Consider the following 16,463-nt stretch of genomic DNA (forward strand, 5'->3'; position numbering starts at 1 on the left):
ACACTTCCCCTTACTTTACAATCAGGCCATGGGTTGATTGGGTAGGAACAGTTAGGTAAAGGGAGGAAGAGAGAGAAATAAAACAGAATTTTTAAAAAGAAACAGGTGCCATCTTAGATGCTCATCGTTACTCTGCAGATACCGCTTGACTTGCTTTTCAAAGCAGAAATTAGACCTCAGGCATTTTGCTAAGAGCTGATACATGAACAATCATCCCTACTTTTTACAAGCCCTTTTTTGATTTCTTGGCTTGGTATTGAGGCTGAGGGCAGCTGAAACTGAGGGCAGCTGCCCTCAAACACTTCATCCCAGAAATACTTTCTCTTGGAAAAAAAATTAATTACCCCAAGGTCTTAGCTTATAATTTATAAAATACGTAAGAAGCAGAAATAATAGATTTAACTTTGGTGTGAGATAGGGGCAATGAGTGAGTTATGTGAAAGGCACTCACTTTACACGTGCAAGAGATTAGGGCTGTAGCTGCTACAGATCAAGAGATATGCATTCAGTGTGGAGTGTTCAGTTATATAGCATACAGAGGAGACTTCAGCCACAACTAGCAGGATGGAGCAGAGGCTAGCTGCCAGAGTTCCCATCTGCAGCAGCAGGAATTTCCTCACTTGTAGGTAGATGGTCCTGTAGCCCAAACTTCTATTCTAGTAGGTATCTCATGACATTCACTGACCAGTCCAGGATTGGGTCAGAAAAGCTGTGACAAGGCACTCATCCTTAGGTGCAGGGCAGCCCTGTTATGTGTCCTCCTACACTGGCCAGCACTTTGATAGTTTTCCGGCATCCAAATGAACTCATGATTTTTAATTCCAACCTCCAACCATTGTTTTTGAGGCCTGTTACTGTTTGCAACTTTGAAATTCTACCTCTTTTCTAGTTTGCCAAACGTTACTCCTGTTCATCCCAAGTCTGTCTTTGGAAGGTGGGAATCAACACAAATCCCCTTTCCATTCCTCATTACTGGCCAGCTGGTTGCATGGCACAAAGGTCAGTATCACTGGTGTCTTCAAAATGCTTGCCTCCCTCTGCCTTGTGAGTATTATGAGGATTTGCCTCCTTCAGAAGGCCAAAACATCCCAGTTCAGAAGAAGGCCTGGAGGAGTCCAACTCCAGGGATAACACTCTTGGTAAGTTCATCACTAGAAATTTTTTTTCCCTAAAATGTAAAGCATTACTAATGAAGTAAAAATATTCCAAATCCAATATGGGAAGTGTTGGAAAAATATGTAGAACTTGATAGAATTCAAACCATGTCCCAACCAACAGTCTTCCCAACAGCATCTACAAAGGCAACACAGTACAGCAGGGAGCAGCTTAGATTCTGAATCCAGTTCCTCCTCTTACAAGATGTAGTACTTCGGACCAATGCCTTAACATCTCTGGATCTCAGTTTCCTCATCTGTAAAATAGGGTAATTTTGTGGGAATTAAATGTTAGCACTTGAAATGCTATTAGCACTCTGTCTGGTAATTTATAAGCACCAAATAAGTGTTAGCTGTGGAAGACAGTGAATTTCAGTAGAGCAGAAATCATTATAAATCTTAAGGGCTTCTTTTATCATTTCATTTTGATGATCTGGTGTTTGTTGATATGAACTCACAGGTAAACACCAGTCAGGGGCATGGAGCCCCAGGAGACTTAGATCCACATTTTGCTGTATAAGTTCATTTCATTGTCACAGCAGATTGTTGGTAAAGAGTAAAACAGTGGTAAAATATTTGTCAATGTTTCTCAACAATCAAGTTGAAGTAATAATGGTCTAATGCTCAGGATCCTGAGTAGATTCAAAGACATGTATCCAAGAGATCTGTATACCAATTCTTGGAATTCTCTGTTATTCTCTACATGATAAAATGTGTCTTCAATGACTCATTATATCCTGAATCCACATCATGTGCAGTGTCTACAGTGACAAAGGAGACACTGAACACAAGCTTGTTAGCACACAAATTAAGAAGTAAGTTAGGGTCTGGGGTCAAAATTTAGACAGATCAAATAACTTAAAGTTGAAAAATTGTATGACCTTTACCCCTATTTCCTAAGTACAGCACAAATAAATAATGAATGTTTAAGCCACACTTAGGTCTGGAACATGCAGTAAGCATGCAGTGTAAAATGTGAACCTTCTTTTGAGATATTTCCCCTAAAATCACCTAGTGATTTTAGGGGAAATATCTCCTATTGGTAAAGTTCTACCCGCTACACAGCAGGTTTCAGAGTCCCTAAGCTTTGCTGAAGATTGGTTCTACCTCTGCCTTATGCTTTTTGGACTAACAGGCTTCCTTAGGTTCTGTTTGCTGGTAAGAAGCTCTTTTTTTTTAATTGTCTTTAAAGTAATTTAGGTTTGAAAACTATTTTCTCTGCACACAAGAGATTAATTCTGCCTGGTTATTTCAACAACAAAGCAACACATTCTTTTAGATAATGTTTGTTAGTGCTTTTCTTTTTACTTGGTGCTGGAATTTTTGTGTGATTTCTTGAAAGTTGGTGACACTGAGCAAAAGAATCCTGGCACAAGAATCAAGAACTCTGGGCCTGGACCTGGTTCCTCTTGCCCTGTGATCTTGGCAGTGGGACAGGCAGAGTCTTTCCACAGTGCCTGACCCAATAGTAGGTAGTCAGTTCCATTTGCCCAATGACTGAATGAATGACCTGTCAGATCTCCAGTGCTCACAGATGTGTACTGTGGGGTCATATCCACTTCCCTGAGTGCTGTATGGTAAAGTGATGTAGAAAAGTGAAAACGATGATTATTGTTGTTAGAAGTTGCACTGCTATCTATATATTTCAAAAGTAGGTTACCTAAGCTAAAGAGTAGTGACAAAGAACAAAAAAAAGTATAGCCAGACAGATCGTGGTCCTAGTACTGATTCTGCCATTTACCAGGTTGGTGACCTTTGTTAGTTATTTAACCTCTGATGAGTCTCAATCTTCACACCAATAAATGGGAACAGAAAAATATTTACCCATAAAACTGAGACACAGATTAACTAAAATAATGCGTGTAAATCACTTAGTCCAGTTCCCAGCACAGGAATTATACTTAATTGTTGTCATTGTTGCTACAACTATACTATCATTTAAAATTATGTGACAATGTCATATACTTTAAATGTACCACATACACACACAAAAAAACCAATGATAAACAGCTTGCTTAATTCTGATAAATTCTCCCTCCAAGTAAATAACTATAAAATGCTAACTGTTTTTGATATGGCAGTATGGAACAAAAAAATCCTAATTGTTGATTTGAACATGTCAATAAATTTTGGAATCCATATTTTAGTTTAAGAACTTCACTCACCACAATGAAAACTTTAGCAAAGAGCATCGTAATGACTTATCTTTAGCATGTTATCAAATAATGAAAAAACAATAAATCCATATTTTCCCACTCAACATATTAGGAAATATCATAAGTCTATGTGATGACTTTATAATATGTATACTGTAATCAACAGAGGTCCACAGTTCATGCATGGCCTTTTGTGTGACTTTTTGGATAAAACTCATAAATTCCCATCCTGCTTTAAAATATTATAACAAGAAGCAATTCAGGAAAATTAATAAAAGGATCTGACTGTCATCTGAAAAACAAAAGAAACACCCAAAGAAATAGTCTAGGAAAGTCAAAATGCTTAAGGCTGAATTGTTTGAAATAGAAACAAAATGATAATAATAATACAAATAGTAATGAGAACAGCTACAAATTAGAAAATCATAAATTCAAACATGATCTGATTAACAGACAACACTAAAAGTGCCAGGATTGAATGATTATTTGAACAGAATGGCTTTCCTCTTTTAGAGTTCAGGAGTTTATTCACCAATATTTTCATCATGAATCAACTTTTTGCAAAATTAAAACTAAAGAAAAACACAAGTTGGCTTCTGAAAATAAGCTTTTGAACTCAAGATTTTTTCTTCCTGTCTTTCAAAAGGGTCTTTTAGAGAATGCCCAGCCTTCACCACCACATGTTTTCTAATTCTATATTATCACTTTGGCCTGCCATCAGTTTCCCCTTCTCCATAACAAGCAAGGTAATATCTGGAACTAAAGTAGAATGTTGGGTTCGTTCTAGGAAAGGGACAAAAAGTAATTGAAAAGCACCTTTCAGCAGCAACTCACAGAAAGTGTTGCCTTCAGGTGATCACAGGGAAGCCCCACAGTTACCCAAAGGCTCAGTCATGAACTGACCTTTCCTTGGACACCCCAAGGAGGGAGGAGATCCCATCAACTGACCAATTTGAAGACAGAGTCCCTGAAATTCAAGTTCATTTTCTTTTGGATGGAGCAAAAGTCATGTGCATAATGTTCCACAGTTTCAGATAGAAAATTATCTGACAATGTCTGGTGGACTGGGCGTAGAACACCAACTGAAACATTAGAACAGCATGGATATCCCTCTAGTAGAAGGAATTATAGTAGCAATAGGGATTGTTAATTGCATCCTTTGCTCATGTCGGCTCAAAGACTTATACCCTTGCCTTATTAAGTCCTAACTACAATTCTGCATTATGATCTCCACTTTACAGTTGAGGGAATAGTCCCACGAAGTGAACTAGTTTCTTCAAAGATATGCAGGTGTTAATGCAAAGCTGATTTTCGAAACAGTGTGACTCCAAAACGCTTACACTTAAACCCTCCTGAGAGGGTTAGAGAACCAAATAACCCCTCCTCACTCTGAGCAAAGAAAACATCTACAAAATATTAACCATAAGGCTTATAGAATTGATGACCTTCACCTCTTCCTCACTAAATGAGTCTTCAATGTCTGCATCAAAGTTATTTGCAGAGGAGCCTACATAATTTCCAAGTCGAACTCACCCTTCCTCTGCTTTTGATAATTATAGAAGTAAAAGCAGGTTAAAATTTCCATCCTTCAAAGCTTTGAAGGGGAACAGTTTATACTGGAAAGAAGCTGTTCTACTCAAAGCTCCTCTGGGATTAAAGGGTAGGGGAATGGCTCTGGCCTCGAGGCTTAGAGGTTGGTTATTTATGAGAACTAAACAGCAGACACACCTGCTCCCCCATGAAATTCCTCATCTGTGAGTCACAGGAACTCTGCTAGGGGAGAGGAAAGGTAACAAAGAAGAAAGACAATCATCCGAATTTGCCTCCTCCTGAAATGAATTTTACCTGCAACATGCACTGTGGAGAATTTTATATGGTTCCACTCAGAATTCACAAAACTTTAACACACAGTCACAGGTCGTTTCAGGAAGAATGACATAGAATTGAGAATCAACAGGCCTAGAGATTGAAAACACATATTGCCCTTTATATTTGCCCTATGAGTCTGCGTATATTCTAGCACTTTCTTTACTGAGTTTTGTGATTGGCAATGGTAGTCTGCTGTTTGTATTGTGGCTTTTGTTTCTAGTTTCAGTTTCCTCTAAAACAGTTTTAATATATCATGTGAAATTACTGATCCAGATACAATTTAAGAATTTTTTTTCAGCATGCCATGCCTGTTTTTGCCACTTCACCAACTTGTGACATAATTAGTTCTCACACTATATTATGATTATCTCTTAAATTTTGCAATAAATTGACCAGGACAAGGATTAACATACCTATCAGTAACTTGCACTGAAATTGAAGTGATTCTAGAACTCCTGTTGACTAAACATTCAATATGCATTTATCCAGTTGTCCCCAATATCTTCAGTTGATGTCTCAATATACACTCTCCCTGTTTCTCTGCTCAGCTCTCTACATGGAGAGGCTGACTTTTCAGGAGCTGATCCAATGGGCTCCACGGCCCTTGGCTTTCAGTGAAGATCAGCCAATGGGAAAGGCAGCAGAAAAGTAAGGTCTGGGTATTTACTGCTTGACCTCCCTCCCTGCTGAGTCCATAGGGGTTGGTTGCCTGGCATCGTTCTCACAAAGGCCACTGTTCCCGTCAGGGTGCCTTCCCTCTACAGTCCTCCTCTAAGCTTTCTGGTAACTGTTTCTGCTCCCGTTCCATCCTAGGAGTCATGAAAGAAGGCTCCCCTGCTTTTCCACATTCTGCATTATCTCCAGTTTTTCCAGAAAACCCCACCTACAACATTAGAAATATTATAACATTAATTAAACTCTCCTCAAATGATGCACTTTGTGCATGTTGTCTCTTTCCACTAGGGATAAGAAAAGGATGAATAGGGCTTGATTCCTGCTAGTGTAACATGTCATCAAATATGTACTCAAGAGGGTCCCGCATCGGGTCTAATACCCTGCTGCCACCATCTTGGAATTCTTGATAACTCTTAAACAAGTGGCCCCATGTTTCCATTTTACATTGGGCTCCGCGAATTACTTAGCTGCTCCTGCAAATGTGGTACAGATGTTGGCTACAAATGAAATTCCAGTAACAATAATGGCCATTTCGTGAGGTCTCACTAGGTTCCAAATACTCTTCTTAAAATTGTATGTGATTAACTCATTTAATCCTCTCAGTACCCAAGGAGGAAGGTGGTATTATTATCAGCAGCACTTCTTAGGCAAGGAATGAGAGGCACAGTGAGATGTAACTTGCCCAAGGTCACCCTGCAAGAAAGTGTAGACTATGGGATCCTAATCCAGGCATGCTGGCTTCTTCTATGCTACTCTGCAATTAGGTTTCATTTATAATGAAATCTTAAAGCCGTTTGAGCAGTAATATGCCATGGACTCAGAATTCTGAAAATAGACTGCCTCTCCCTCTATAGGAAGGCTAATAGCAAAGTTTCACTGAGGTCAGGAAATCTGTGTGCAACAAATAATATTGAATTTCTCATATCAGGACAGCATAGCTGAAGGGGTCTGTAAATGTTAATAAATCTTTTGATGTTGACATGTTTCATAGGCCTGCATAAAATCTAAGTGAGATTTGCATCTAACCTCTTTAAACTATTTTTTTTATTGCAAACAACTTAAGGAAAGCTGTTAAACCACAAGAACAATAAAATTGTTATTTACTTCCAGAAAGAAGTTAAATAAACACAATATGTAAGAGATAATATAATTAGATGTATTTATTTCTAAAATGCAGGGTTGTTTTTGTAAGGCAAGCCCCAAGACTCCATTGTTTATGAAAAGTAAAATGAAAGGACACATCATCGTAAAGGCAAGGATCTTCATCATCTTAGAAATTATAAAATAATTATTAAATAATTAAACCTTTGTTTCATTTCTATACCAATCAAACAATTTAACATTACACAAGGTCTGGGTTTCTATGTTTTGTATAATGTGTATGTAATTCACTGCCTTCCAAGTGTAGATATGTACTTTCTTTGGTTATGAAGGTTTGTTGTTATTTCCCTTTCTCCCAAAACCGCTAAAGAACCTTCTTGCAAATCTACAAATGACATTTTTTGCTTGTTTTAAACATTGTACACTTTAACAGATTTTGTTTCTACCTTATTAGATTATCATTTTATCACAGCCGTTTAGATAAGACTCGTACAAACCTGGGGTTACTACTTAGTTGAGTAGATTCTTGTAAACATCTCCAAAAAAGGCAGGTGAATACTCCCACTATGATTTTTATCACACTGTCATAATTTTAAGCTCCATGACTGGATCTTAAACATTCCCGTTAGACATCAACATCACAACAGCTTCCTTCTCCCCCCAAATAAATGAGCCAGTTGTCAGGGCTGACTGGTGTATTTTAAAGGATATCTTAGCCAAGGGTATTATTTTAAGAGATGAGCAAATGGGGAAACCCCACAGCCCAGCCAATAAAATATGAACTGAAGGTGCAAAGAAGCACTCATAAATATTCCCTAGAACAAGGGATGCATTGTTTCCCTCCCAGCCTTTCAGTGGCTCCTCTGATCTCAGCCCCTCTCTGCATCAGGGAAGCCTCTTCCTTTAACCTATGTTTTTTTCAAGCTGAGTTACTACGTTATTTATGACTGTAAATGTGAGTAGCCCGTCTGTGTGCTCCTTGTACACACACACACTGAGAGCGCCCCCTCTCTTTGCCCCGCTTTGGTGTTTCAGTCCGGAAGGATGAAAGGATTTCCCCCTGGAGCCGATGTGGCTGGGGATGTGGTACTAGCAGCAGTGTCAGGATGAGGTAGACAGAGGGTTTCCCCACAGCCTCCACCTGCAAGGCCCAGAGACGGCCCCTAACACTCATTCCATTCATTTTCCTCCTTTCCAGGGCTTTAAAAAATACTTTTACTCTCTCCATCTCATCCTCATTGTTCTCTGTCTCCAACCGTTACTCTTGATCTCTTTATGCCCTCTCAACATCTCTCTTCAACTTAACAAAGGAAATCCTCATTTCTTTACAGACGTGCCACGAGTATTCCATAAAAATTCTATTAGCCAATGGGTTTTATAAACCAAAAATGGATCGCATTTTTGATTAGCGTTATTTTTGTTCAGTGGTGCGTTTTTCCCTTTTTTTTTAACTTGCCCTTGAATTTCCCCTTTTAAATTTTAATACTGTTATAAAATAAGAATGGCAAAAACAATTAAATTCAGTCCATGGGATCCTGGGGGAGAGGTGAGGAGGCGAAGATGAAAGGCATGGTAGAGAAACAGTTAAAGGGGATGCAACAGCCAGAGAGGTTCTGATGCCCTGGGGAGCTTTTCTCCTGATGGGTGGAGGCTGCAATGGGCCCATCATAACCTTTTCCTTCTCAACGGAGAGAAAACAGGAGACTGTACCTCAATGATGGAGCTGTGACGAATTGATTTTCAGCTCATCTAAGCCTTTAGCCACGAAGAAACAAGGACCAAAGGCAGACCCCAGGAAGGGTGGGGGCAGTCAGGAGAGGGATGCCAAGAAAGCCTGAAGCTGGAGAGGCCCTAGAACTACAGAGGAAAGGCCAACAAATGGGAGGGGCAGGAGGTGGGGAGGAGAGAGAGAGGTGATATTACAAAAATGGAAGAATGAAAGGGAAGGAGCTGGAGATGGTGGGTGAGCAGCCCCAAGCCCTTCTACAGATGTTATCATACCTTCTTCTCTCCGGCCATGACTTCTGATTAAACTTCTAAAACTAGCGATTTGTGAGTGACCGTTCAAACGTGCAAAAAACTTCTATTTAAACTATGATTATAACTATCTCTGCAGCCATGCCCATCAATCAGCAAGGACATAGCTTTAGAGAAGAACGAGAATCCCCCTGGGGTGCATTCATGAATGCCAAGGGTTGATGAAGAAGAGAGAAAAAAGTCTCCACCCTCAGTGACTTCTTTTCTCTTCAAAAGTGAAAAGTTGTAAAGAATGATTGTTTTACCCAGTATTACCATTTGTGATTCCAGGCATAATCCATGAATATGTACTATAATGGTTTTAGATCATCTTTCCTTCCATCCCATCCCCCTTTCCTCAAAAAAAAAATTTGTGTGTGTGTTTATAGGTGTGTTTACGTTACACAAGTGTTAATAACCCTGTTGGAGAGACTACATAGATAGGCATCTTTAGGTAGATCTGTGTATAAATTCCTCTCCACTGGGCACTTGAGTCAGCCAAAACCAACAATAAATATCAAAGATGTCTCTCAAAGCTGTCAACTGAGGGCATAAGCATTTTTTTTTCTTCCAATACCAAGGGAGTTTAATGATTTGGGGAAATAGGGGAGAAGGGTTTAAGCATTTTTTTCTATTTCATACCTTAACGTGTTAAATATGTTGTCATGAAACATGAAAAAATGTAAGCATCACATTTTTATACTTTTATGCTTGAGAATGAATATACATTCTTGAACTGTATCTGAGTATTTGACTCCAAACCAACTGATCAAAGCCCATTAATAAACCCGGAGCTCTTTATCAGGGAAATACATGTTGACAAAGAATAATACAAAAGTGAATTTCCTATGTTGACTGATTTTTGTAATTTCCTCTAAAACATCTACAATGTTATGTCATTTTAATTTTATGATCACCAAGTAATCAAATTGGTTTCTAACTAAAAGATCTTAAAAATACACTACTTGTTTATGTAAACTAGAGATATGCTTAAATGTTGCAAGCAACTTACCTAATCATTCTTTTAATTTGCAAAGGTATTTGATATATAAACTAACCCTTAACATTTTTGAAAAAGAAAAAATTTACCAGAAAGATATTTTTGTTACTAACTAAATAGTGTGGAATTGACTAAGCAAAATTCCACTGATATTCATTAGTTTTAGAGAGAAAGCAGAGAAGTCAATCTGTAAAAGCTATAGACTATGAGACTGACAAAAGTTGGCCTAAGAATAATGAATAAAATAAGGTGGAAAGTTTCTCTTCACACAATTAATAATTAATATTTGTTTCTTCAAAGTGAACAAATACTAAAATAATTTAAAGGTCAGAATAATGTGTTTGGTTTCATATTTAGTTGTTTACATTGGCCTTGAGGCCATTTATTCACATTTTATTTTTTCTTCTAGTAAATTCTACTCTATTTTATGCTTATGAACATAAAACTAATCTCATCTGAAATTTTAAAAAATAGATATTTTTTTAATTATGATTCAGAGTTTGAATTAAATTTAATTGTTCTTGGTGAGTAAAACTTATATTGGAAAAAATGTCTTTCTGAATGACAAGATAATTGTAGAAAATCCATTATTTGACTTGAAAATGACACAGCAGGCATTAATAACAAGGATGCTACTAGATCCATTTTATATAATTCAACTTGTTATGGGAAATGTCAACAGATTCTTTTCACATTTTTAAATATCAGGTGACTTCCTCAGTACAAATCCCTTGCCTCTTGCTAATTTGATCATTTGCCCTCAATCTCTACTATATACATATCTTTTAAGATACTAAAAAAATAAAATAAAATCCTCTTGAGTCTTACAGAAAGTGAAAAAAGTTTACGATAATATTGGTTAATGAATTTTACAGTAAGAAGCACTGAAATTCTTAGCACCGTTAATAATGATATTACACTCTTACCTTTTCTAAGTATACTTTGACCTATTTTATTATGGAAGAAATATAGAAGTTAAAGCTTTTTACTAAGTAGTGATTGACTATAAGCTTTGGACGCATTAGAAGGCATGGTCTAAAGATAATAAAATAAAACTGTGGGTCAATTTTCCTCAGAGACTACTAGGAAAAACTCACTTAGTATCACAATCAATTTGTCAGTAATTTCATGTGAGACATTTCGTTTGGAATTATTAAATAAGGAGAAAACAATATGGTCTATTATTGAAGATAAATCACTACTCAGCAAGTTAAGCATGATAAGAATATATAAATAAATAAAAATTTTCTGAAGCTTATATTCAGTATTGTTTCTCTAGTGTAAAATGAATAATTATATTTCATGGTATAGTTAATAAACTGCTTTGTTATTATAATCCAAACAAATAATCAAAAGTCTACTGATTTAAAAATATAAGTATTCTTTAATGACAAAAATGGTCCTAAAAGTCCTTGAATAAAACTCTTTATTATTGGTTTTGGCTTTCTTATTCTATGTAGATTTATAAAAATCAATGGTGCACGGGTTCAAAAATCATACTTCATTCCTTTCTGAAAAAACAAATACACTCTCTTGTGAATGATCAAAGTATTCAATTTTAATATATTATTAGAAAAGATTCATGACTGAGCTATTGTTTTATAAAGTACATAACATAACACATTCTTTCCTGTCAGATTTTAGATGACCTGAACTGATTTTTTCAGTGATTTATTTTATGAATATGTAAATCATGCTAAATTGCATTTTTTCTATGAAAATATTAAAACTTACTTAAATTAATGAATAAGCTTGAGAAATTGCTACAAATTCAAACATACCATGAGTCACATTTGCATGCCACTCATGAAGAAAAAGCAAACTAATTTAGAATTAAGATATATTTTAATGGCTTGAAAGTTCCAAAGGAACCTGTTAATTACATGTAGAAGAAAAGGCCCCCATGACACCCGATTAAGGCAACCAATGATGACTTACTAAAACTTATAATGAGAGCTTTGTCTCCTGTAACGTGAAACATATGATTTATTAGGCACCTTATCCTTCCTGCTAGGATTGCTCAGAGCAAATGATCAGGGCATATTAAGCAACACATATTATAAAAGCATCATGTGTTATTAAGATTTGTTGCTATCTGACTTTTCAAAGACTATTTTTTGAGATATTATTTGAGGAAGTTTTAAATTAGGTGTGTAATAAAACGTCAATTTTAAGTCCAAGTAGATTGCACTTTTAAAATAAAGTTTTAAAAGTTATAACATTAAAATTGATTAAATTTATTGATTAAGTTTTGTCTTCAAAAATAAATACACTCTATGTGGGGTTTTTTTGAATGTTTAAAGATAGTAAATTTTCACCTTCAGTCACTACTAAAAAATTTAAAGAAAATTACAGCCCCTGTAAAATCATTTTAAAGTGGTGACTCTTTAATATTATTGCAAGATGAAATACTGGGCACTAACTTATCATTTGATATTGTCAATATCAATTTTCTAGGTATCGTCAGTATCAGCACTAAAACATAATTTTTAAAATTATTCTCTAACCATCCTGTTAATTAAAGAATTTTTCAATTGAAATTTTTTTATCTTAAATGACAAGGAAAGTTCTGTATAGGTAAAGCATCATAGCATGTTTTACATTTCTCTTGCCTCTGAAAAAAGTCAAAGAAGTATAATATATTTTAATCATTACAGTTAAAAAATGTTAGATTGAAACTTCTTTTCCAAAATATTTTTCACAGGATTTCAGAATCTATCCCTGAAAGTCTTTGATAGTAATCTTTTACAATATTATTTAAACTTAATTAATTTCACATCAATATTTTCACAGTAGTTTCCTCACTAAAATGAGAGTTCTTAAGTGGCATATAAATTACACTTATATGCCTTTTAAATTACTAACCAAAAAATGGTCCAGAATGTCACTTTTACTTTTCCATCTGTAAATACTTGCATCATCATCATCATTATTATTATTACTATGACTATTATTTTGCCTATAGCTTAGCTATCCTCATAATTTCTCCTTTTTTTAAACTATTGCCTGTTTATTCATACATTTAAGCAAAGTTGAAATTTTAACAAGATGTGAAAAGACCCAAATTTACCCAAACGATGTGTTTAATTTTAGCTTTTTATATTAAATATATATATACATATGACTTTGTTGCCTAAGGCAAAATCTTATTTTATGTCAATGAAAGAAAGGAAACAGAAGCTGGAGAGGAGAGTTATAGAAAATGACTATATATAAACATGACCACCTACCAGGCAGCTACTTTACCATTAGGAAAACGTCCACTTCGCAATAACATAGATTAACAAATAAACGAACAACATACCTAAATTGACAAAGCTCATGACCATGTCAGCATCATTCAGAAAGTTGGCATCATGTAGGCTGGCTAGAGGAGGACTCTGGGTGGTCAGGGGAGTCGTTCGAGACAACTGGATGCGGCGAGGGTACCCATTGGGAGAGGCTGGGGAGCCCTTCCTGGCTCCCCTGGTCTCTGCTGCCAGGGATGCCCTCACAGAGTACTCCGGCTCCTCGGGGTTCTCCTCACTGGCCATGGCGTTGTACAGGTCCAGCATAAAGAGAGGTGCAGAGGAAGCTTGTTTTCCAGGTGAAAATGGTCTGGGTCTGTGAGGCAAACCCAAGATAGAAAGAATTTCCCTCTGTATTTCCCGTCTTTCGTGGTTCCGTAGTCGTCTATAAATAAAACTGGAGTGAACATGATTGTCTCCCAAACTTCCTTTCGCAGAACCCACTAGAACCCAGCAGCTCCAGAGGAAACCCACAATACCCCTAAATAAAAATACAGTCAGATGCATTTTTGTCCAAAAGCAAAAGTTGATATTTTTTAGTCGTTCTTGTCCTCTTACCAAAAACAAAAACAAAAAAATCTAAGTTCTTAGGAGGTATATTTCCCCAGTAGCTGAAAAACAAATTTACCTATTCTTCATGACAGTGACATTTCTGAACACACATCCTCATTGATTTTCCTGCCCTATTTTTAATATATTGGAATATGTCAAGAGTAGTTATTTCTAAGAAAGCTGAAACTCAGATTTCCAGTTATCCACAGTTGTTAAGAGTTTTTGCTGCATGGATAGAGCAGAAGACGGCTAATATTATTTGATCAGATGACCTATGCATTCCTATATCAATATATGATAATCAGGCCTTTGGTATTTGAATGAACGGAAGTTGATCTTCTAATAAACTGTAGTTCCCAAAGTGATCTTCACTTGCTCTTGAGTTCTTCTCAACCCTTGAGCTCTTTCCAAGACAAATCCTGACTTCTGAATCACAGATCTATGCTGATCTGCACCTTGGTGTTGGAATATATATTTGTCCGGCAGCTTGGTGATAACTTTAACATCTTTTGTGTCGTCTTAGTGTAAAACAAGACTCAAGGTTGTACTATTCAAGTCAATGTGTTTTCCTGAATTTACTTGCAAACCTTCCTGAAAGTCCCTTCACTCTCTTTCTCCTTCTTACTGTTAATTCCACCTCCAGCAGACACAAATATACCAGCCCTCTTCAAGGGAGATCTAAAGAGTAATGTAAGCACAACCCTGCTGGGAAAGAAGAGGCTTCTCATTGTAATTTGAAACTGGTAAAGCAAAAAGAACTTAACCCCTTTGCTACCAGAAAAGACTTCATTTTCGCAATTTTATAGGCACGCATCTGACACAGCACAGTGATGCATGGAGCATATAAGTTCTGCGGGGGAAAAAGCCAGTTTTCAAGCGGCAGACTGGAAATTTGGTCACCAATTTTATAGAGGACCCTTTCAGATCTTTCTTTTAATAGTACACATTTAATACACTTCTATATTAAGTCTCAGGTTGTGGCTGAATTAGCATGAGATGTCTCCGTTCTGTATTTGGGATTATTTCTAGTTTTTATAAGTTATTAAAGCTTACTTCTTGAAAAATAAAAGGAAGCGTCATAAATTGAGGTTAATTTGTTGTTAATGACAGCCAGATCTCTTTAGAATAAAATACAGTAGAGAATTCACCACCAGAAAATATATTCTAGCTCCCAAAGCAGTAGTTATAATAATTCCATAATGGTGATGAGATAGCCCAGGTATAATGATCTTTAAACATCAAAATTTTAAGCAGAAAAGTGTATTCATATTTCTCTTGTTAACTCGGTGCATTTGAAATAAAAATAGCCTAAGATATGGTGTCATGATTCTCAACTTTCAAGTCATTTCAGTTGAAATGTAAACTGACTTACAAATTAGATATTTCCCATAAGTTGTACTCAGTACTTTGATTTGCCTTGACCCATGCAAATAAACACAAGTCAAATATTCTTCATGACTACATGCAGACTGAAATTTGTGTTTTTAAAATCTGATGGGTATAATGGGGAAAGTGCACACCTTTCTAAAATACCATACTTAATCCGGGGAAATGAGCAAAGTAGGTGTTTATCCTTAATGTTTAATGCCTTTAAAATTTGGAAGTCTACAACATTTTTGTGCAGCTATAATTTTCCTTACAAGCTCTCCCTTAACCTTAGGGCTCACAGTACTTTCATTGTCTGGGATAGCATTCTGATACCAGTTGCAGATTTATCGAGCAAATTCTCAAACTATTATGAAATTTTAATGTTTTTCCTTTACTCTACCTAGAGGCACCCGGTTTCTTATTTAATTTCTTTTTAAATATTTCCTCTGAGTGTCTAAAGCAAAGCCATGTTTCTCATAAATCTACAATTTATTGGTGAAGGCAAGATACCAAAAGGGCTTGTGGAATCTTATTGTCTGCATAATTTTTCTTATGCAAACTCACTGCAAACTTGATGACACTGTTGAATATTTGCCCTACTGAAAATACTTTATTAATAGCCAGGTAGGATACCACAGTAGCAGACCCAAATACTGACATACATGGAGAACGTCTGTAGCATCGCTATCCGTTGAATAGCAGTAGGGTAGTTTGAAAGGAGGTGAAAGAATACTGTTTCAGTAAGAAATGGTTGAAACCACTAAAATTTTTGAAACTGTTGATTTCATGTACAAACCAAACTAAGAACTTTTTGGCCATTGGTGCAGATCCAAATCAATTACTTGGGGATAAAAAAATTTCTCCATTTCTCCTCTGCATTTATTAAACATATCCCAGATAAAGGATACTACAGTTTTTCTCTCTACATTTTAGAAGCAATGATCAAGGTTATGAATTTGCTTCCTGTCTCTAGAGCACAGCAGAGTTACAAGTAAAAATTGGTTACCCTTGAGGAAGAAACAATTCTTATCTTCCACACATGCTGACTTTTTTCCCTAAGATCCAACAGAAAAATAAAAATAAAAATGAGTCTAGGTGTCACAAGTCCCCCAAACTCATTTTCCCAAAGTCTGATTTATAATATCAATCAGTGTAATTGTAATTTAATTGCTTCACCAGGCACAGAGCCTACCTCTAGACTGGAAATCAGTTGCTAGCATTCTTGGTCAGAACTTCTCGTATCCACCCTCCCCCCACCTTCCCTTCCAACTCAGACTAGATTTGG

General features: G+C 36.3%; 1 protein-coding gene across 1 annotated transcript in view; it reads right to left on the reverse strand.

Annotated features, from left to right (window-relative positions):
• Window positions 1-14,488, reverse strand: part of BMP5 (bone morphogenetic protein 5) — a 118,270-nt gene extending 103,782 nt beyond the window's left edge. Inside the window, exon 1 of the mRNA XM_067753469.1 lies at window positions 13,276-14,488. Coding sequence (XP_067609570.1) covers window positions 13,276-13,765 — 490 coding nt within the window. The 5' untranslated portion in view covers window positions 13,766-14,488. The remainder of the gene's footprint in view (window positions 1-13,275) is intronic.
• Window positions 14,489-16,463: the final 1,975 nt, after the last annotated feature.

Source organism: Pseudorca crassidens, chromosome 10 (assembly GCF_039906515.1).
Source record: "Pseudorca crassidens isolate mPseCra1 chromosome 10, mPseCra1.hap1, whole genome shotgun sequence".
Lineage (NCBI taxonomy): Eukaryota > Metazoa > Chordata > Mammalia > Artiodactyla > Delphinidae > Pseudorca > Pseudorca crassidens.